We start from the raw sequence: 22,189 nt of genomic DNA, 5'->3' as shown, positions 1-22,189 counted from the left end.
GCTACATTTGCCATTAATCCAGTGTCTTGTCCATCCTTGGTCCAAAGTGACTCCGGTATCTGGGAAATCATTTTCTCTACCTTGGACGGACACCTATCTGTAACAGCAGTATGCGTCATTAACCTTTGTGGGGAATCTAGCATATCCTGTACTTCCTGAGCGTGATTCTCGGGTATATCTAAGAACACACCTCCAGGAGTACAATATATGACACACCCCATCTTGCACAGTTAATCTCTCCCAAGTAGATTAGTCGGAGCCGATGCAGCTAGCAAAAAGGAATGCTTGGTCTGCAAAGGCCCTATCGTAATCTCTGCTGGTTTGCTTAAAGGGTAGTGGTGTACTACTCCCGTTACTCCCATGGCTGGAATTGTTCTACCAGTGGTCTTCATACCCACTGTTAAATTTATCACTGACTTGGCCGCCCCCGTATCTACAAGGAAAGGTAAAGAAAGATCTACCAGCTACATCAATTGTGACCTCGGGTTCACTTCCAAGGCTCGCAATTAATTTCACTGGCTGCAGACTACAGGTGTGGCCCCACCCCTATTGAGTGTGGTGACCTCCCCGCAGCGCGCTGGCAGCTACTACATGTGAGGGGGGTAACTGGGAATTTTCAGAGACTTGCCAGTCTCTTCTTGGTGGGTACCTTTTTGTTTCCCCTGCATGTGGCTCATAACTCCGTCTCTGCGGTCCCTGATCCCAAATACGTGTGTCTTGTCGTTGTCTAGGGGTGTGGTATACCTTATATGGGTCGTTAAACATACAATTCCGTGCAATATGTCCTTCTCTGCTACAGTTATAACATTTTATCACATTTGACTTACCCACAGGGGTCTTGGGCTTTGGCTGAGGTGGCTTTGTTGTAAGGGCTTGTATACTTACTGCCATCAGCTTATCGCCCTGTGACTCCCTGTGTCTCATGATGTTCCGATCATGTTCAATAGCGGTCTCTCTCAAAGCAGCCACCGACAGACCTCGCCAACTTGGTTGAGTGGTCTGTACCCTTGTCCTTAACACTTCCTTTAAACCATCCATTAACACAGAAACTGCTACTTCCCTATGATGCACATTTGTCTTAATGTCTTCTATTCCAGTATACTTAGCCATTTCCTGTAGTGCCCGATGGAAATACTCAGAAGCAGTTTCCCCTTTTTTTTGTCTTATGGAGAAGATTTTGTTCCACTTGACAACAGTTGGGAAGTATACTTCTAGCTGCAGGTTGATCTGCTTAACATTTTCCTGATTGTATGCATCTGTGAGAGGCATCTCTTCATCTAACCTACCTCAGTGATAAATCTCGCAGAGTCGATATTGGGGGGCAAACATGCCCTCAGCACTGTCCGCCAATCTTTGTTATTGGGTTCTGCGGAGTTACCTAGTTCTCTAACGAACCTTTGGCTTGCAACTAGATCTTTCTTAGGATCAGGGAATTCAGACATAATTGCTCTTAATTCTGTCCGGGAAAAGGGACAATGCATTGCAATGTTCCTGACGGGAGTGACCCCCGAAGTGTCAGTTTTCCCATTTGGGACCGCAATTACCCTGACAGGATTAAGTTCAATAACATCACTCTGGGTTGATTCTACAATATGTGGTGTAATTGTTTCTGCGTAGTGTACAGTGCTGTACTTACCTGCCGACACGACCTCACCTGTCCCTCCACTAGGGGCCTTTGCTACTCCTCTTACTGGTTGGGCCGTGCCCACTGTAGTCTCTGCTATGGTGGCTGCTAGAGAGAGTGCCGATATTGTGGTAGGCTCATCTTCCTGCTCGCAATCCTGGGGGAAGTTTAAGACGGGATACAACTTGCACGGGTTAGTATTAGCATCAATACACTTATCTACTTTATTCTTATCACTAATACATTTTTCTCTAACGTCCTAAGTGGATGCTGGGACTCCGTAAGGACCATGGGGATTAGCGGCTCCGCAGGAGACTGGGCACAACTAAAGAAAGCTTTGGGACTACCTGGTGTGCACTGGCTCCTCCCACTAAGACCCTCCTCCAGAACTCAGTTAGATTTCTGTGCCTGGCTGAGCTGGATGCACACTAGGGGCTCTCCTGAGCACCTAGAAAGAAAGTATATTTAGGTTTTTTATTTTCAGTGAGATCTGCTGGCAACAGATTCACTGCAGCGAGGGACTAAGGGGAGAAGAAGCGAACCTACCTAACAGGTGGTAGTTTGGGCTTCTTAGGCTACTGGACACCATTAGCTCCAGAGGGATCGACCGCAGGACCCGACCTTGGTGTTCGTTCCCGGGGCCGCGCCGCCGTCCCCCTTACAGAGCCATAAGCACGAAGAAGGTCCGGAAAATCGGCGGCAGAAGACTTCGGTCTTCACCAAGGTAGCGCACAGCACTGCAGCTGTGCGCCATTGCTCCTCATGTACACCTCACACTTCGGTCACTGATGGGTGCAGGGCGCTGGGGGGGGCGCCCTGAGGGCAATAAATAACACCTTGGCTGGCAAAATATACATCATATATAGTCCCAGAGGCTATATAGATGTAAAATTACCCCTGCCAGTATCACAGAAAAAGTGGGAGAAAGTCCGCCGAAAAGGGGGCGGGGCTTCTCCCTCAGCACACTGGCGCCATTTTCTCTTCACAGTGCAGCTGGAAGACTGCTCCCCAGGCTCTCCCCTGTAGTTTTCAGGCTCAAAGGGTTAAAAAGAGAGGGGGGGCACTAAATTTAGGTGCACTAAATTTAGGCGCAATATATGTATACAAGCAGCTATTTGGGGAAAAATCACTCAGTTATAGTGTTAATCCCTGCATTATATAGCGCTCTGGTGTGTGCTGGCATACTCTCTCTCGGTCTCCCCAAAGGACTTTGTGGGGTCCTGTCCTCAGTCAGAGCATTCCCTGTGTGTGTGCGGTGTGTCGGTACGGCTGTGTCGACATGTTGGATGAGGAAGGTTACGTGGAGGCGGAGCAGAGGCCGATAAATGGGATGTCGCCCCCTGTGGGGCCGACACCAGAGTGGATGGATAGGTGGAAGGTATTAACCGACAGTGTCAACTCCTTACATAAAAGGCTGGATGACGTAACAGCTGTGGGACAGCCGGCTTCTCAGCCCGCGTCTGCCCAGGCGTCTCAAAGGCCATCAGGGGCTCAAAACAACGCACGTTACCTCAGATGGCAGACACAGATGTCGACACGGAGTCTGACTCCAGTGTCGACGAGGTTGAGACATATACACAATCCACTAGGAACATCCGTTACATGATCTCGGCAGTGAAAAATGTGTTACGCATTTTCTGACATAAACCCAAGTACCACATAAAAGGGGTTTTATTTTTGGGGAGAAAAAACAGCTACTGTTTTGTTCCCCCATCAGATGAATGAATGAAGTGTGTAAAGAAGCGTGGTTTCCCCCGATAAGAAACTGGTTATTTCTAAAAAGTTACTGATGGCGTACCCTTTCCCGCCAGAGGATAGGTCACGTTGGGAGATATCCCTTAGGGTGGTTAAGGCGCTCACACGTTGTCAAAAGGTGGCACTGCCGTCTTAGGATACGGCCACCTTGAAGGAACCTGCTGATAAAAAGCAGGAGGCGATCCTGAAGTCTGTATTTACACACTCAGGTTATATACTGAAACCTGCAATTGCCTCAGCATAAATAGTGCTGCTGCAGCGTGGTCTGACACCCTGTCAGATAATATTAATACGCTAAGACAGGGATAATAATATTTGCTAACATTGAGCATATTTAAAACGTTGTCTTATATATAAAGGATGCACAGAGGGATATTTGCCGGCTGGCATCCAGAATTAATGCAATGTCCATTCTGCCAGGAGGGTAGTAGAAACCCGGCAGTGGACAGGTGATGCTGCATTTAAAAGGCACATGGAGATTTTGCCTTATAAGGTTGAGGAATTGTTTGGGGATGGTCTCTGGGACCTCGTATCCACAGCAACAGCTGGGAAGGAAAAAAATTTACCTCAGGTTTCCTCACAAAAGCCTAAAGAAAGCACCGTATTTTCAGGTACAGTCCTTTCGGCTTCAGAAAAGCAAGCGGGTCAAAGGCGCTTCCTTTCTGCACAGAGACCAGGGAAGAAGGAAAAAGCTGCACCAGTCAGCCAGTTCCAGGATCAAATATCTTCCCTCGCTTCCTCTGAGTCCACCGCATGACGCTGGGGCTCCACAGGTGGAGACAGGTGCGGTGGGGGCGCGTCTCGGGAACTGCAGGGATCAGTGGGCTTGCTCACAGGTGGATCCCTAGGTTCTGCAAGTAGTATCACAGGGATACAGGTTGGAGTTCGAGACGACTCCCCCTCGCCGTTGCCTCACATCAACCTTGCCTGCTGCCCTCGGAGAAAGGTAGTACTGGCGGCAATTCACAAGCTGTACTTCCAGCAGGTGAAATCAAGGTACCCCTCTTTCAACAAGGCCGGGGTTACTATTCCAAAATGTTGTGGTACCGAAACCAGACGGTTCGGCGAGACCCATTCTAAAATTGAAATCCTTGAACACTTATATACGAAGGTTCAAGTTCAAAATGGAATCGCTCAGGGCGATTATTGCAAGCCTGGAAAATTTCAGGGTATCACTGGACATCAAGGATACTTACCTGCATGTCCCTATTTACCCTCGTCACCAGGTTTACCTCAAAATTGTGGTACAGGATTGTCATTACCAATTTCAGACGTTGCCGTTGGTCTGTCCCCGGCACCGAGGGTATTTACCAAGGTAATGGCCGAAGTACTTATCCCGTACTTTGACGATCCCCTTATAAAGGCGAGGTCCAGGGAGCAGTTGTTCGTCGGAGTAGCACTATCTCGGGAAGTGCTACAACAGCACGGCTGGATTCTGAATATTCCAAAGTCACAGCTGGTTCCTACGACGCGTCTACTGTTCCTGGGTATGGTTCTGGACACAGAACAGGATAAAAAGGGTTTCTCCCGGAGGAGAAGTCCAAGGAGTTGGCGTCTCTAGACGGAGACCTCCTAATACAAATACAGGTATCGGTGCATCTATGCACGCGAACCTTGGGAAAGATGGTAGCTTCTTACGAAGAATTTCCATTCGCCAAGTCCCATGCAAGGATCTTCCAGTTGGATCTGTTGGACAAGTGGTCCGGGTCGCATTCTCAGATGCATCGGCGGATAACCCTGTCTCCAAGGGCCAGGGCGTCGCTGTGGTGGTGACTGCACATCTTCTAGGGGGCCGCAGATTCGGCATACAGGACTGGGTCCTGGTGACCACGGATGCCAGCCTTCAAGGCTTGGGGGCAGTCACACAGGGAAGAAACTTCCAAGGCCTATGGAAAAGTCAGGAGACTTCCCTACACATAAATGTTCTGGAACTTTGGGCCATTTACAATGCCCTAAGTCAGGTTAGACCCCTGCTTCAACACTGGCCGGTGCTGATCCAGTCAGACAACATCACGGCGGTCGCTCATGTAAACCGACAGGGCGGCACAAGAAGCAGGATGGCGATGGCAGAAGCCACAAGGATTCTCCGATGGGCGGAAAATCATGTGTTAGCACTGTCAGCAGTGTTAATTCCCGGAGTGGACAACTGAGAAGCAGACTTTCTCAGCAGACACGACCTCCACCCGAGAGAGAGGGGACTTCATCCAGAAGTCTTCCAAATGATTGTACACCGTGGGGAAAGGCCACAGGTGGACAGGATGGCGTCCCGCCTCAACAAAAAGCTACAAAGATATTGCGCCAGGTCAAAGGACCCTCAGGCGATAGCTGTGGACGCTCTGGTAACACCGTGGGTGTACCAGTCGGTGTATGTGTTCCCTTCTCTGCCTCTCATACCCAGGGTAATGAGGATAATAAGAAGGAGAGGAGTAAGAACTATACTTATTGTTCCGGGTGGCCATGAAGAGCTTGGTACCCAGAACTCCAAGAAATGATCTCAGGGGACCCATGGCCTCTGCCGCTCAGACAGGACCTGCTGCAGCAGGGGGCCTGTCTGTTCCAAGACGTACCGCGGCTGCGTTTGACGGCATGGCGGTTGAACGCCGGATCCTGAAGGAAAAGGGCATTCCGGAGGAAGTTATCCCTACGCTATTTAAAGCTAGGAAAGAAGTGAACGCAAACCATTATCACCGCATATGGCGGAAATATGTTGCGTGCTGTGAGGCCAGTATGGCCCCAAAGGAGGAATTTCAGCTAGGTCGTTTTCTGCACTTCCTACAAGTCAGAGGTGACTATGGGCCTAAAATTGGGTTCCATTAAGGTCCAGATTTAGGCTCTATCGATTTTCTTCCAAAATAGAACTGGCTTCACTGCCTGTAGTTCAGACTTTTGTTAAGGGAGTGCTGCATAGTCAACCCCCGTTTGTGCCTCCAGTGGCACCGTGGGATCTCAACGTACTGTTGGATTTCCTGAAGTCGCATTGAGTTGAGCCACTTAAATCCGTGGAGCTACAATACCTCACGTGGAAAGTGGTCATGCTGTGGGCCGTGGCGTCGGCCAGGCGTGTATCAGAATTGGCGGCTTTGTCATACAAATGCCCTTATCTGTATTCTATATGGATAAGGCAGAATTGAGGACTCGTTCCCAGTTCCTTCCTAAGGTGGTATCAGTTTTTCATGTGAACCAACCTATTGTGGTGCCTGCGGCTACTTGGGACTTGGAGGATTCCAAGTTTTCTGGACGTAGTCAGGGCCCTGAAAAGTATATGTTTCCAGGACGGCTGGAGTCAGGAAAACTGACTCGCTATTTATCCTGTATGCACCCAACAAGCTGGGTGCTCCTGCTTCTAAGCAGACTATTGCTCGCTGGATCTGTAGCACGATTCAACTTGCACATTCTGCGGCTGGAATGCCGCACCCTAAATCTGTGAAAGCCTATTCCACGAGGAAAGTGGGCTCTTCTTGGGCGGCTGCCCGAGGGGTCTCGGCTTTACAAATTTGCCGAGCTGTTACTTGGTCGGGTTAAAACACTCTTGCAAGAGTCTACAAGTTTGATACCCTGGCTGAGGTGGACCTAGAGTTTGCTCATTTGGTCCTGCAGAGTCATCCGCACTCTCCCGCCCGTTTGGGAGCTTTGGTATAATCCCCATGGTCCTTACGGAGTCCCAGCATCCACTTAGGACGTTAGAGAAAATAAGATTTTACTCACCGGTAAATCTATTTCTCGTAGTCCGTAGTGGATGCTGGGCGCCCATCCCAAGTGCGGATTGTCTGCAATACTTGTATATAGTTATTGCCTAACTAAAGGGTTATTGTTGAGCCATCTGTTGAGAGGCTCAGTTGTTATCATGCTGTTAACTGGGTATAGTATCACGAGTTATACGGTGTGATTGGTGTGGCTGGTATGAGTCTTACCCGGGATTCAAAATCCTTCCTTATTGTGTCAGCTCTTCCGGGCACAGTATCCTAACTGAGGTCTGGAGGAGGGTCTTAGTGGGAGGAGCCAGTGCACACCAGGTAGTCCTAAAGCTTTCTTTAGTTGTGCCCAGTCTCCTGCGGAGCCGCTAATCCCCATGGTCCTTACGGAGTCCCAGCATCCACTACGGACTACGAGAAATAGATTTACCGGTGAGTAAAATCTTATTATTAAGTGCATTTTTATCATATACCAGTGTGCCATTCTCTGCAGCCATTTTCTCTCCCGTTATGTATGGTGGTGGTGGTGCGGTAGCTATCAGTTTCCTTATAGGATTGGAACCAGCTGCTTGAGCTAATCCTCTTTGTATCTCACCTTCCTGTTGCCATAACTGTAAATAATCATAATGTCTAATTCGTTGCTTGCCGGACTTTATTAGACATATCCTTCTCCTTAAATTTTGCAAAACCTCAGGATTAAAACTGCCTACCCTGGGGAACTTCTCCCCATCGTTCACAGTCATACGTTCCCACTCATTGCATAAAACCTCGGCGTGTGATCCATATTTCTCACATATTATATACCTGGCCGACCCAACTGGCCGTGGTACTAAATCAACCTGAACCTTGGTTGATCGTCCCTTACTTGAGCAACTGGCCCCCATTATTTGCAGGTATTGCTTTCTCAGCGAATTCCTACAAAAAAACAAGTTCCCAGAGGTAAGGCGACGGTGAAAGTTCAACGAGTGCCTTCTCTCACTCTCGCCCACGTCGACCAATACGCCCACACACTGCCTTAGCGCTGGCGTACTCAACCCAGGGCCCCTGCAACCTGAACCTCTATTTACTCGGGCGTGTGGGAGTATGCTACCCTCCCCAGTAAATATCAGTTGCTGGAGAATTCCTGAAGTGAACAGCGAACCTCCCTTAAAATAAAAAAAACCTACACAAATCACGTTAGAATGTACAAATAGCGTTTATGATCCCGCAAAGCGTACGCAAATTGCGTAATGGGTATCTAGGTAACAAACTAATGCACACAATTACATGCGGTACAGTCGCAATGCGTATAAGTAACTATTACTTGCAGAATGACCAGCGGAATCGGTTGTTTAGGCTGCGAAACCTTCAGCCGGAGCGTATTCTCAGACCGGGCCTATATGGGTACTGCGCCAACCCCCCTGGGTTGCGCTTACTACCTCTGACCTTTCTTAAGTCAGGGTCTTCAGAGCTTCGTATAGGTACTTTTAACGGATTTCTGTTTTTAGCGGACCTTCTGGTCTGCTGTAACACTAATTGCTCCTTTTACCTTAAATCACTGTTAACGTGAGATGGCCTTCTCCCACGCCACCACGTGTTCACTTCACGGGTGTCCTTCTACGAGATCTCGATTTTTCTCAAGGTTCACACCAAAAAAAACTTTTCTTGCATATGCACGCTCTTTCACTTTTTACATATATATATATATATATATATATATATCTTTTGATTTTTCTGTACAGAAAATTTCTTTCATTCAGGTAACACAGGCTAATCCCAGAGGTAATGCAACGAGAGAAGGATCTTTTTCCTTTAAACTAAATTTTGAATACTGAACAAATTTGTGCTATTATCTCGTGGCTTCCGTATCTACTACTAAAACAATGCTATCGTGTGATTTGTATCTAGTGGGCGTATCCGTACGCACGTTGCGTGATGTACGCCACGTGTGTAGGCCTTTGCGCTGCGTACGCTGTCTCGCACTTGGTCAGAGACACGTGTACACAGGCCAGATACGTCCGCAGTAACACAAATAACACGCTTCTATAAATGTAAACGATATTTAACTATAATCGTTTACTAAACACCACACAGTTTCATCTGTATCAACCTTTACAACTAGGCCAGGCTGTGTGCGTGCTTTACAATTACTCCCTTAAGTATTACTCTTTACTTTTAACTAAAATAGCAACAAATTTTCTCAGCACGTTATCAATGCAAATGGCAAACAGGAAAGTTAGATATGTGAAAGTACACAAATGAAAATACAGGTGCGTTGCGTGCGCAATGTGCGCCAAACAGAAATTAAAACTTTTTTTTTTTTTTTAAGACAATAGCTTAACGTTTTTACCTTTCGGTTCCGGATCCCACCAGCATCCCTACAAACCAAGCGGAGCAGACGCCTATCTGATCAGCACTACCGTATCCCCAACCATAAACACGGATACAGGGGATACTACCTTCCCGCCCTTTGCTGATGGATAAAAGTCTGCCTGGTTCCGCTTGGCTGCGGGTATGAGGAGGCCCGGATGAGCGCCCAATTGATAAAGTCAAATATTACCTTTGAACATAAGCTATATACTTATTATGGACTAAGTACGCAATTGGCGCACGGAGTACCGTAAGGGTACGCACTTAGCGTAGCAGACGCTTATCGTGGGTGCAACGCACGAGCGGCACGTACGCTCACTGACACACCGTAAACCTTGTTAACAACACTCTGTATGGGTATGCTTATACTGTAAACCTTAGTACTGTAATATTACCACAATGTAACACTTATTGACCTTGATAATATGAAAGCTGTTTGAGCGATTGAAACGCTCAGAAACCCTATACAATAACTGGTGAAACACACAAGACCTGGTAAGGTTCCAACACCTTCGTAGAAGATACTTTAGTATAAAAAGGGGAAAAACGGTTACAGCTTATACACTACAGACCTAACGTAAATATCTAAACAGAATAACAAGAAATAAATGTGAACAATAGCGAACGATCGCAAACAGAACAAACACAAAGAGAATAAAAATGGCAAACACTTAAAGGATAACAAAATGAGAACGAATGGCGTACATAAAGAATAACAAAATGGCTACAGAGAAACTTACACACGTGGGAATGATTCGCAAGCGCGTCCTGGACCAGCCCTCAGCCTTCAGTGTGAAAACCTTTGTAGAGAGAGTGAGTGCTGGTCCAGCAATGGTGGCCTTTATATACACAACACACAGTAACAATACAATGGTCCCTATAATCTTATAGTTCATTGGACACAGGAATGTGTCTCTGCGTTATAACAAAAGGTCATAGGTGGGTTCGAACAGGTGGGCTGTGCCTTTCCCCAACTGCTCAGGTGGGAGGTATCCTTAGGATTCCCGCCGCATGGGTAATGAACAGTAAATGTCTCTAAACTACTTTTAAACATAACTATACGCAGGAGCGAACAATCTCTTCCTAACCAACACCGAAATGTTACTATTAAAATACTCTACAGATGGATACTAGACACCACCGTTCTACCTTTATCTGACCCTTCCTATCATGCAAAGAGGAATTTCTCTGTCCAAGAACCGTTTACACTAAACATACTTTCTAACATTGTTAAGGGGAATATTCACTATAAAACACGCTATGTGGGTAAAATATGTTATGATCGAGTCGCCCGCTAGACGCTCACAAACTCTACCGTAAATGCGCATACACCGCGCGTGATCGCCGGAGCGATCTTACGCAATTTGTGGATATGTGCACGCACGGCAGAGCTCATGCACGTGCAGCGGGCATGTGCATGAGGGGTTAGTACAAGGCATATGAATCAGGATATTTTTCGACTTTGACAATACCAAGAGGGTTTATATGTTTGGGGAGAAAAAGCAGCCAGTGACTTTTCCCCCATCTGATGAATTAAATGAATTATGTGAAGAAGCGTGGAGTTCCCCTGATAAGAAACTAGTGATTTCTAAGAGGTTACTGATGGCGTACCCTTTCCCGCCAACGGACAGGTTACGTTGGGAAACATCCCCTAGGGTGGACAAGGCGCTGACACGCTTATCTAAAAAGGTGGTCCTGCCGTCTCAGGATACGGCCGCCCTAAAGGAGCCTGCAAATAGAAAGCAGGAAGCTATCCTGAAGTCAGTGTATACACACTCTGGTACTCTACTGAGACCTGCTATTGCTTCAGCCTGTATGTGTAGTGCTGTAGCAGCATGGACAGATACTCTGTCAGACGACATAGATTCCCTCGACAGGGATACTGTTTTGCTAACCCTGGGCCATATAAAAGACGTCTTATATATGCGGGATGCTCAGAGGGACATTTGCCTGCTGGGCTCTAGAATTAATGCTATGTCCATTTCTGCCAGGAGGGTCTTATGGACTCGGCAATGGACAGGAGATGCTGATTCTAAAAAACACATGGAGGTTTTGCCTTATAAGGGTGAGGAATTGTTTGGGGACGGTCTATCGGACCTCGTGTCCACAGCGACAGCTGGAAAGTCGACTTTCTTGCCTCAGGTTTCCTCACAGCCTAAGAAAGCACCATATTATCAAATGCAGTCCTTTCGTTCTCAGAAAGGCAAGAGGGTCAGGGGCGCATCCTTTCTTGCCAGAGGCAGGGGGTAGAGGTAAGAAGCAGCACCATGCAGCCAGTTCCCAGGAACAAAAGTCCTCCCCTGCTTCCACTAAGTCCACCGCATGACGTTGGGGCTCCACAGGCGGAGCCAGGTGCGGTGGGGGCGTGTCTCCGAAACTTCAGCAACCAGTGGGTTCGCTCACAGGTGGATCTCTGGGCTGTACAAATTGTATCTCAGGGATACAAGCTGGAATTCGAAGTGGTCCGGATCGCATCTTCAGATGCATCGGCTGATCACCCTGTCCGCCAGGGCCAGGGTGTTTCTTCTGTGGTGGCTGCAGAGTGCTCACCTTCTCGAGGGCCGCAGGTTCGGCATACAGGACTGGGTCCTGGTGACCACGGATGCAAGCCTCCGAGGATGGGGGGCAGTCACTCAGGGAAGAAACTTCCAAGGGCTTTGGTCAAGTCTGGAGACTTCTCTACACATAAATATACTGGAACTAAGGGCCATTTACAACGCCCTGAGTCAAGCAGAGCCCCTGCTTCGAAACCGGCCAGTGCTGATTCAGTCAGACAACATCACGGCGGTCGCCCATGTAAACCGCCAGGGCGGCACAAGAAGCAGGATGGCAATGGCGGAAGCCACAAAGATTCTTCGGTGGGCGGAGAATCACGTGCAAGCACTGTCAGCAGTGTTCATTCCGGGAGTGGACAACTGGGAAGCAGACTTCCTCAGCAGACACGACCTCCACCCGGGAGAGTGGGGACTTCATCAAGAAGTCTTCACACAGATTGCAAAGCGATGGGAACTGCCACAGGTGGACATGATGGCGTCCCGCCTCAACAAAAAGCTAAAAAGATATTGCGCCAGGTCAAGGGACCCTCGGGCGATAGCTGTGGACGCCCTAGTGACACCGTGGGTGTACCAGTCGGTATATGTGTTTCCTCCTCTTCCTCTCATACCCAAGGTACTGAGAATAGTAAGAAAGAGAGGAATAAGAACAATACTCATTGTTCCGGATAGGCCAAGAAGGACTTGGTACCCGGATCTGCAAGAAATGTGCACAGAGGACCCATGGCCTCTGCCTCTCAGACAGGACCTGCTGCAACAAGGGCCCTGTCTGTTCCAAGACTTACCGCGGCTGCGTTTGGCGGCATGGCGGTTGAACGCCGGATCCTAGCGGAAAAAGGCATTCCGGATGAAGTTATTCCTACACTGATAAAGGCTAGGAAGGACGTGACAGCAAAGCATTATCACCGTATATGGCGAAAATATGTTGCTTGGTGTGAGGCCAGGACGGCCCCTACAGAGGAATTCCAGCTGGGTCGATTCCTGCACTTCCTACAGTCAGGGGTGACTATGGGCCTAAAATTGTGGTCCATAAAGGTCCAGATTTCGGCCCTATCTATTTTCTTTCAAAAAGAACTGGCTTCACTGCCTGAGGTTCAGACGTTTGTTAAGGGAGTGCTGCATATTTAGCCCCCTTTTGTGCCACCAGTGGCACCCTGGGATCTTAACGTTGTGTTGGATTTCCTGAAATCCCTCTGGTTTGAGCCACTTAAGATCGTGGAACTAAAGTATCTCACGTGGAAAGTGGTCATGCTGTTGGCCTTAGCATCGGCTAGGCGTGTGTCTGAATTGGCGGCTTTGTCATGTAAAAGCCCATATCTGATCTTCCATATGGACAGGGCAGAATTGAGGACTCGTCCCCAATTTCTCCCAAAGGTGGTATCGTTTCATTTGAACCAACCTATTGTGGTGCCTGCGGCTACTCGGGACTTGGAGGACTCCAAGTTGCTGGACGTAGTCAGGGCTTTGAAAATATGTTTCCAGAACGGCTGGAGTCAGGAAGACTGACTCGCTGTTTATCCTGCATGCACCCAACAAGCTGGGTGCTCCTGCTTCAAAGCAAACTATTGCTCGCTGGATCTGTAGCACGATTCAGCTGGCTCATTCTGCGGCTGGATTGCCGCATCCAAAATCAGTAAAAGCTCATTCCACAAGGAAGGTGGGCTCTTCTTGGGCGGCTGCCCGAGGGGTCTCGGCTTTACAGCTTTGCCGAGCGGCTACTTGGTCGGGTTCAAACACCTTTGCAAAGTTCTACAAGTTTGATACCCTGGCTGAGGAGGACCTTGTGTTTGCTCATTCGGTGCTGCAGAGTCATCCGCACTCTCCCGCCCGTTTGGGAGCTTTGGTATAATCCCCATGGTCCTTACGGAGTTCCCAGCATCCACTAGGACGTCAGAGAAAATAAGAATTTACTCACCGGTAATTCTATTTCTCGTAGTCCGTAGTGGATGCTGGGCGCCCGTCCCAAGTGCGGACTTTGTGCAATACGTGTATATAGTTATTGCTTAAATAAGGGTTATTGTTATGAGCCATCCGTTGAGTGAGGCTCAGTTGTTGTTCATACTGTTAACTGGGTAAGGTTATCACAAGTTGTACGGTGTGATTGGTGTGGCTGGTATGAGTCTTACCCTGGATTCCAATAATCCTTTCCTTGTAATGTCAGCTCTTCCGGGCACAGTTTCCCTAACTGAGGTCTGGAGGAGGGGCATAGAGGGAGGAGCCAGTGCACACCAGATAGTACCTAATCTTTTCTTTAGAGAGCCCGTCTATTCCCCATGGTCCTTACGGAGTTCCCAGCATCCACTACGGACTACGAGAAATAGAATTACCGGTGAGTAAATTCTTATGTTTTTCTTTTTTTGAATTTTTTCATACTTAACGATCCACGTGGACTACGATTGGAACGGTAAAGTGTGCTGAGCGAAGGCACCATGCCCGAAGCATGGCGAGCCATGCGAGGGGACGCGGTGCACTAATTTGGGATCCCGGTCACTCTAAGAAGAAAACGACACACAAAAAAAAAACCTCATGTCGACCTTTAGACCTGTTGACCTAGCACATGTCGACCTAGTGACTGTCGACCTATAGTGGTCGACCTAAACATTGTCGACCTAGATACTGTCGATTTGATGAACCACACCCGTATAATATATGTTGGCAAGAAGAGGCAATACAGCTATCCGTAAAGAACATTTGCTTTGGCTCCATGGCATTACATTTAGTTATGCTGTGTACCATGATGTAGCCAAATCACAAGTGCCATGTATGCACAGCTGTATTCAGCCTTTTCTAATTACACATTAATAAAATGGTGAGAACTGACAGCTGTATTCACATATAGGAATTCTGGTCACCTGCTTGTTATTGGTAGTTGATACAAAGAGCATAAAGTTGACACAGGTTCTCTTTCTGAAGGGATGCTTGTGTCTTGTTCCTATTGTCTAGTAAATAACACTGGAGTAAACATTTGTTGTAGACCACTTATATTTTGTTCTTTACTCTTAAGCTCGACCCTCGAATATGTATTTTCAAACTCACGATCAAATTGGTATGATCAGCTCTGGACCCAGTCATGTAACTGCAATGAACATTCCTATACCATTCAATTTGGTTATGCCTCCAATGCCCCCACCAAGCTATTTTGGACAGGCCAATGGGCCAACTGCAGGTATGCATGCATTTTTGTTTTCTGGATGGATGTTTTGAACTTCTGTGTTTATAACAAAACTAATGTGAAAATGCTCTCCCATACATGCTCTCCCCATGATTCCAGACACATTTATGCTGCATATGTCCTCTTATTAAGCAGCAGGAATCTAGTCCATGCATAATATCCTTACTATTTAATAATCAAATGTAGTTCTATGTACAGGTTGAGTATCCCATATCCAAATATTCCGAAATACGGAATATTTTGAGTGAGACTGAGATAGTGAAACCTTTGTTTTTTGATGGCTCAGTGTACACAAACTTGGTTTAATACTCAAAGTTATTAAAAATATTGTATTAAATGAACTTCAGACTGTGTATAAGGTGTATATGACACATAAATTAATTCTGTGAATGTACACACACTTTGTTTAATGCACAAAGTTATAAAAAATATTGGCTAAAATGACCTTCAGGCTGTGTGTATAAGGTGTATATGAAACATAAATGCATTCTGTGCTTAGATTTAGGTCCCATCACCATAATATCTCGTTATGGTATGCAGTTATTCCAAAATACAGAAAAATCCGATATCCAAAATTCCTCTGGTCCCAAGCATTTTGGATAAGGGATACTCAACCTGTAATATAAGTTTTACCATTTGCAGTTGATGAAAAATCCTTCGGTTAAAAACTTCTTTGTTGCGGTATGTATAGTTGTTATAAAATAAAATACTAGATTCAGTTCCATTTTGAAATTGTGTATTGTTTAATGAGTTTCACTACCGTTATTGTAGAGGACACAGTTTCTGAAACTCTCACAGGTCTGGAAGTCATCGATTATTATTATTATTACTACCGTTTTTTCAAATGGCACCACAAGGGTTCCGCAATAATCGGCTAAACAAGAAAACGACTTAAAGTACAAGAACAATGTAGGACAGTACATGATATATAAACAATATTACATCAAGGGACAGGACACGGAAATAATACTTGGAGAGTCTGATAGGGAAAGGTAGACAACTCCAGAGATATGGAGCACCATAGTTAAAATCTTGGAGGCAGAGAAGTAACCAGTTTGCAGGAGAGGCTGCATGTATTTCTTTTTCGGGTTCATAAGGATCCACAGGGATAACCTCAGGTTATATTTAATAGGATCAGCCTGGGCACCATACAGTTGAGCCTTTTCAGATATCCCAGGATGCATCGGTCCCTCTCCCTATAAGCCCGCCTCCATGCTCAGGCAGGTCAGTATTTTGTATGGTGCAGCAGGAAGCTGGATACACCTCTTACAGGGGGTCTGCAAAGATTTTTCATAGATTTTTTTTCTGCCGCGGGGTACACTGAGCTCCACAGGGAATGACATTGGGGGTGTAGAGTAGGATCTTGATCCGAGGCACCAACAGGCTCAAAGCTTTGACTGTTCCCAGAATGCCTAGCGCCACCTTCTCTATAACCCCGCCTCCGTGCACAGGAGCTCTGTTTTGTAGTTGGTGCCATGCAGTAAGCAGGCATACAACAGGGGGGCTGCTCCTGCACTAAGGGAGGAGGTAAGGGGTCCCCCCGGTGGGACCCACTGTAAATCGCGATCCCGTGTGGCCGGTGGGAGGCGGGCTGTGCGCGCGCTGGTGTGGACACTGTAGCAGTACAGGGACCCCACTAGACCACCAGGACATGGGCACAGGTTGATTTTCTCTCATAAAACCATTTATTTAAGCCCCCATTACCCAGTGGTGAAGTCCAGCAGGGGGATAAGGCTTTGACCTGTAGCCCCTCCCCCAGGGCACCATTTAGAGTAAATGTTCCCACCCTGGAGCTGCATCTCTCTCCCTCACTCCCTCTCAGCGTTTGGGCACCATTATAGCAAGCAGAGCTGATCCTGGGACTGTTTGGGCAAATCCTCCTCTGTAAAGCCGCCTGCCTGTCAGCGCTGTGCATTTTACAGGACACTTAAGTATTCTACATGTCTGCTGACAGTGTTAGTTAAGAAATAGTGCATTTAGTCAGGGTTATTTAGTACAAGTACCCTGTGATATACATTCAGTCTTTACTGTGCATTGTTATATCTATTAAGTGTATAGCTTTACTTGGTACTACTCTGTATTGCTAGTCCAGTGCAGTTTTATTGCATGTCATAATTTCTGCATTGTACAAACTGTGACTATGTGTGTGTGCATATAGCTGCTGTGTGACCTCCATTTCGTGTATCTCGCTCAGATTGCTATCCCTTTATTCTATAACCTGAGGGGGCTAAGTGTGTCAGGTTTATCACAATATAGGTAGTTCACAGGATATATTTAGTATGTATTATTCTCTGTGAGTTTTAGTCACCATATACCTCTAGAATTCCCTGTTTGTGCTGCAATACCCTGCACAGATGGGGTTCTTGTCAGGTACTGTGCTGCTGATATTGTACTGTGTTGCCCTTGCATTGAGCTTTTGATTATGTCAGCTACAAAAGGCAACAGTGCTAGGGCTGATCCCACATTGCGTGGTGTTGAAGCTGCTGACACATTTGAGGATAACATAGCAGCTGAGGATTCAGGTTCTGGGGGTTCCTTACCCCCCAGTGGGACTGTAGCAACAGCGGTGCAAAATGACCCACCTTGGGCTACCCTCTCCATGCTATTGAATACGCTGGTAACTAGAGTAACGCCCCCTGTGGGACCTCCTGTGCTGGTACAACCGCTTGTGGTCCCCGCGGTTAACCTGCTGTGGGTAGATCAACTGTTTAATCTGTTACAGCAATTGAACAAATCACTGACTGCTCAGAAGTCTAACCCTCGCCCGCCTAATACCAAGGGGTCCTCTAAGCGGGCAATTACTTCCTCACAAACCACCAACGTCCCAGACACCTCGTCTGATGAGGATGGCATTTATACTGACCCCACAGATTCTGATCACGATGCTTCTGTTCGGGAAGCTGTTTCACAGGTGGATGTTCCTGACTTGTAAGAGGCTATCAGGCTCATTGTTCAAGTTAATGATGACCCGGAGCCTGATGCTGCCCCTAAGAAACTGGACAGGTCTAAACGTCAGAAAGTGGTTAAACAAGATTTCTCTATCGTCCTAGTGGATGCTGGGGTTCCTGAAAGGACCATGGGGAATAGCGGCTCCGCAGGAGACAGGGCACAAAAAGTAAAGCTTTAGGATCAGGTGGTGTGCACTGGCTCCTCCCCCTATGACCCTCCTCCAAGCCTCAGTTAGATTTTTGTGCCCGGCCGAGAAGGGTGCAATCTAGGTGGCTCTCCTAAAGAGCTGCTTAGAAAAGTTTAGATTAGGTTTTTTATTTTACAGTGAGTCCTGCTGGCAACAGGATCACTGCAACGAGGGACTTAGGGGAGAAGAAGTGAACTCACCTGCGTGCAGGATGGATTGGCTTCTTGGCTACTGGACATTAGCTCCAGAGGGACGATCACAGGTACAGCCTGGATGGTCACCGGAGCCTCGCCGCCGGCCCCCTTGCAGATGCTGAAACGAGAAGAGGTCCAGAATCGGCGGCAGAAGACTCCTCAGTCTTCTTAAGGTAGCGCACAGCACTGCAGCTGTGCGCCATTTTCCTCTCAGCACACTTCACACGGCAGTCACTGAGGGTGCAGGGCGCTGGGAGGGGGGCGCCCTGGGAGGCAAATGAAAACCTTTTTTGGCTAAAAATACCTCACATATAGCCTCCGGGGGCTATATGGAGATATTTAACCCCTGCCAGAATCCGTTAAGAGCGGGAGACGAGGCCGCCGAAAAAGGGGCGGGGCCTATCTCCTCAGCACACAGCGCCATTTTCCCTCACAGAAAGGCTGGAGGGAAGGCTCCCAGGCTCTCCCCTGCACTGCACTACAGAAACAGGGTTAAAACAGAGAGGGGGGGCACTAATTTGGCGTTAGAAATATATAAAAAAGATGCTATAAGGGAAAACACTTATATAAGGTTGTCCCTATATAATTATAGCGTTTTTGGTGTGTGCTGGCAAACTCTCCCTCTGTCTCTCCAAAGGGCTAGTAGGTCCTGTCCTCTATCAGAGCATTCCCTGTGTGTGTGCTGTGTGTCGGTACGTGTGTGTCGACATGTATGAGGACGATGTTGGTGAGGAGGCGGAGCAATTGCCTGTAATGGTGATGTCACTCTCTAGGGAGTCGACACCGGAATGGATGGCTTATTTAGGGAATTACGTGATAATGTCAACACGCGCCAAGGTCGGTTGACGACATGAGACGGCCGACAAACAATTAGTACTGGTCCAGACGTCTCAAAAACACCGTCAGGGGTTTTAAAACGCCCGTTTACTTTAGTCGGTCGACACAGACACAGACAGGGACACTGAATCCAGTGTCGACGGTGAATAAACAAACGTATTCCTTATTAGGGCCACACGTTAAGGGCAATGAAGGAGGTGTTACATATTTCTGATACTACAAGTACCACAAAAGAGGGTATTATGTGGGATGTGAAAAAACTACCGTAGTTTTTCCTGAATCAGATAAATTAAATGAAGTGTGTGATGATGCGTGGGTTCCCCCCGATAGAAAATATGGGCGGTATACCCTTTCCCGCCAGAAGTTAGGGCGCGTTGGGAAACACCCCTTAGGGTGGATAAGGCGCTCACACGCTTATCAGAACAAGTGGCGGTACCGTCTATAGATAGGGCCGTCCTCAAGGAGCCAGCTGACAGGAGGCTGGAAAAATATCATAAAAAGTATATACACACATACTGGTGTTATACTGCGACCAGCGATCGCCTCAGCCTGGATGTGCAGAGCTGGGGTGGCTTGGTCGGATTCCCCGACTAAAAATATTGATACCCTTGACAGGGACAGTATTTTATTGACTATAGAGCATTTAAAGGATGTATTTCTATATATGCGAGATGCACAGAGGGATATTTGCACTCTGGCATCAAGAGTAAGTGCGATGTCCATATCTGCCAGAAGATGTTTATGGACACGACAGTGGTCAGGTGATGCAGATTCCAAACGGCAAAGAGGAGTTATTTGGGGTCGGTCCATCGGACCTGGTGGCCACGGCAACTGCTGGAAAATCCACCGTTTTTACCCTAAGTCACATCTCTGCAGAAAAAGACACCGTCTTTTCAGCTTCAGTCCTTTCGTCCCTATAAGAGTCATATCTGCCCAGGGATAGAGGAAAGGGAAGAAGACTGCAGCAGGCAGCCCATTCCCAGGAACAGAAGCGTTCCACCGCTTCTGACAAGTTCTCAGCATGACGCTGAGACCGTACAGGACCCCTGGATCCTACAAGTAGTATCACAGGGGTACAGTTTGGAATGTCGAGACGTTTCCCCTGCGCAGGCTCCTGAAGTCTGCTTTACCAAGGTCTCCCTCCGACAAGGAGGCAGTATGGGAAAAAATTCACGAGCTGTATTCCCAGCAGGTGATAATTAAATTACCCCTCCTACAACAAGAAAAGGGTTATTATTCCACACTATATTGTGGTACTGAAGCCAGAAGGCTAGGTGAGACCTATTCTAAATCTAAAAAAATTTGAACACTTACAAAGGTTCAAATCAAGATGGAGTCACTCAGAGCAGTGATAACGAACCGGGAAGAAGGGGACTATCTGGTGTCCCGAGACATCAGGGATGCTTACCTCCATGTCCCAAATTTGCCCTTATCACTAAGGGTACCTCAGGTTCGTGGTACAGAACTGTCACTATCAGTTTCAGACGCTGCCGTTTGGATTCTCTACGGCACCCCGGGTCTTTACCAAGGTAATGGCCGAAATGATGGTTCTTCTTCGAAGAAAAGGCGTCTTAATTATCCCTTACTTGGACGATCTCCTGATAAGGGCAAAGTCCAGGGAACAGTTGGAGGTCGGAGTAGCACTATCTCGGATACTGTTACAACAGCAGGGGTGGATTCTAAATATTCCAAAATCGCAGCTGATCCCGACAACAAGTCTCCTGTGCTTAGGGATGATTCTGGACACAGTCCAGAAAAAGGTGTTTCTCCCGGAAGAGAAAGCCAGGGAGTTATCCGAGCTAGTCAGGAACCTCCTAAAATCAGTGCATCATTGCACAAGGGCCATGGTAAAAAAATGGTGACTTCCTTCGAAGCAATTCCAGTCGGCAGATTTCATGCAAGAACTTTTCAGTGGGATCTGCTGGACAAATGGTCCGGATCGCATCTTCAGATGCATCAGCGGATAACCCTATATCCAAGGACAAGGGTGTCTCTCCTGTGGTGGTTACAGAGTGCTCATCTTCTAGAGGGCCGCAGATTCGGCATTCAGTTTTGGATGTTGGTGACCACGGAGGCCAGCCCGAGAGGCTGGGGAGCAGTCACACAAGGAAAAAATTTCCAGGGAGTGTGATCAAGTCTGGAGATTTTCTCCACATAAATATAGCTAAGGGTAAATTTATAATGCTCTAAGCTTAGCAAGACCTCTGCTTCAAGGTCAGCCGGTATTGATCCAGTGGGATAAAACATCACGGCAGTCGCCCACGTAAATAGACAGGGCGGCACAAGAAGCAGGAGGGCAGTGGCAAAAACTGCAAGGACTTTTCGCTGGGCGGAAAATCATGTGATAGCACTGTCAGCAGTGTTTCATTCCGGGAATGGAAACTGGGAAGCAGACTTCCTCAGTAGGCACGACCTCCACCCGGCAGAGTGGGAACTTCATGGGGAAGTTTTCCACATAATTGTAAACCGTTGGGAATTACCAAAGGTGGACATGATGGCGTCCCGTCTGAACAAAAAACGGGACAGGTATTGCGCCAGGTTAAGAGACCCTCAGGCAATAGCTGTGGACGTTCTGGTAACACCGTGGGTGTACCAGTCGGTGTATGTGTTCCATCCTCTGCTTTTCATACCTAAGGTACTGAGAATTATAAGACATAGAGGAGTAAGAACTATACTCATGGCTCCGGATTGGCCAAGAAGGACTTGGTACCCGGAACTTCAAGAGATGCTCACAGAGGACTTATGGCCTCTGCCGCTAAGAAGGGACTTGTTCAGCAAGTACCATGTCTGTTCCAAGACTTACCGCAGCTGCGTTTGACGGCATGGCGGTGGAACGCCGGATCCTAAGGGAAAAGGCATTCAGGAAGAGGTCATTCCT

The 22,189-nt window shown here is 47.5% G+C and overlaps 1 protein-coding gene across 1 annotated transcript in view; it reads left to right on the top strand.

Moving 5' to 3' along the window:
• The window catches only part of UPF1 (UPF1 RNA helicase and ATPase), a 477,022-nt gene extending 461,846 nt beyond the window's left edge, over positions 1–15,176 (top strand). Inside the window, exon 21 of the mRNA XM_063955016.1 lies at positions 14,977–15,176. Within this exon, the coding sequence (XP_063811086.1) occupies positions 14,977–15,176 (200 nt within the window). The remainder of the gene's footprint in view (positions 1–14,976) is intronic.
• The last annotated feature ends 7,013 nt before the right edge of the window (positions 15,177–22,189 follow it).

The sequence above is a fragment of the Pseudophryne corroboree genome, chromosome 1 (assembly GCF_028390025.1).
Source record: "Pseudophryne corroboree isolate aPseCor3 chromosome 1, aPseCor3.hap2, whole genome shotgun sequence".
Lineage (NCBI taxonomy): Eukaryota > Metazoa > Chordata > Amphibia > Anura > Myobatrachidae > Pseudophryne > Pseudophryne corroboree.
Note: the sequence above shows the minus strand (reverse complement) of the source record. Positions and strands in the feature narration are given on the sequence as shown.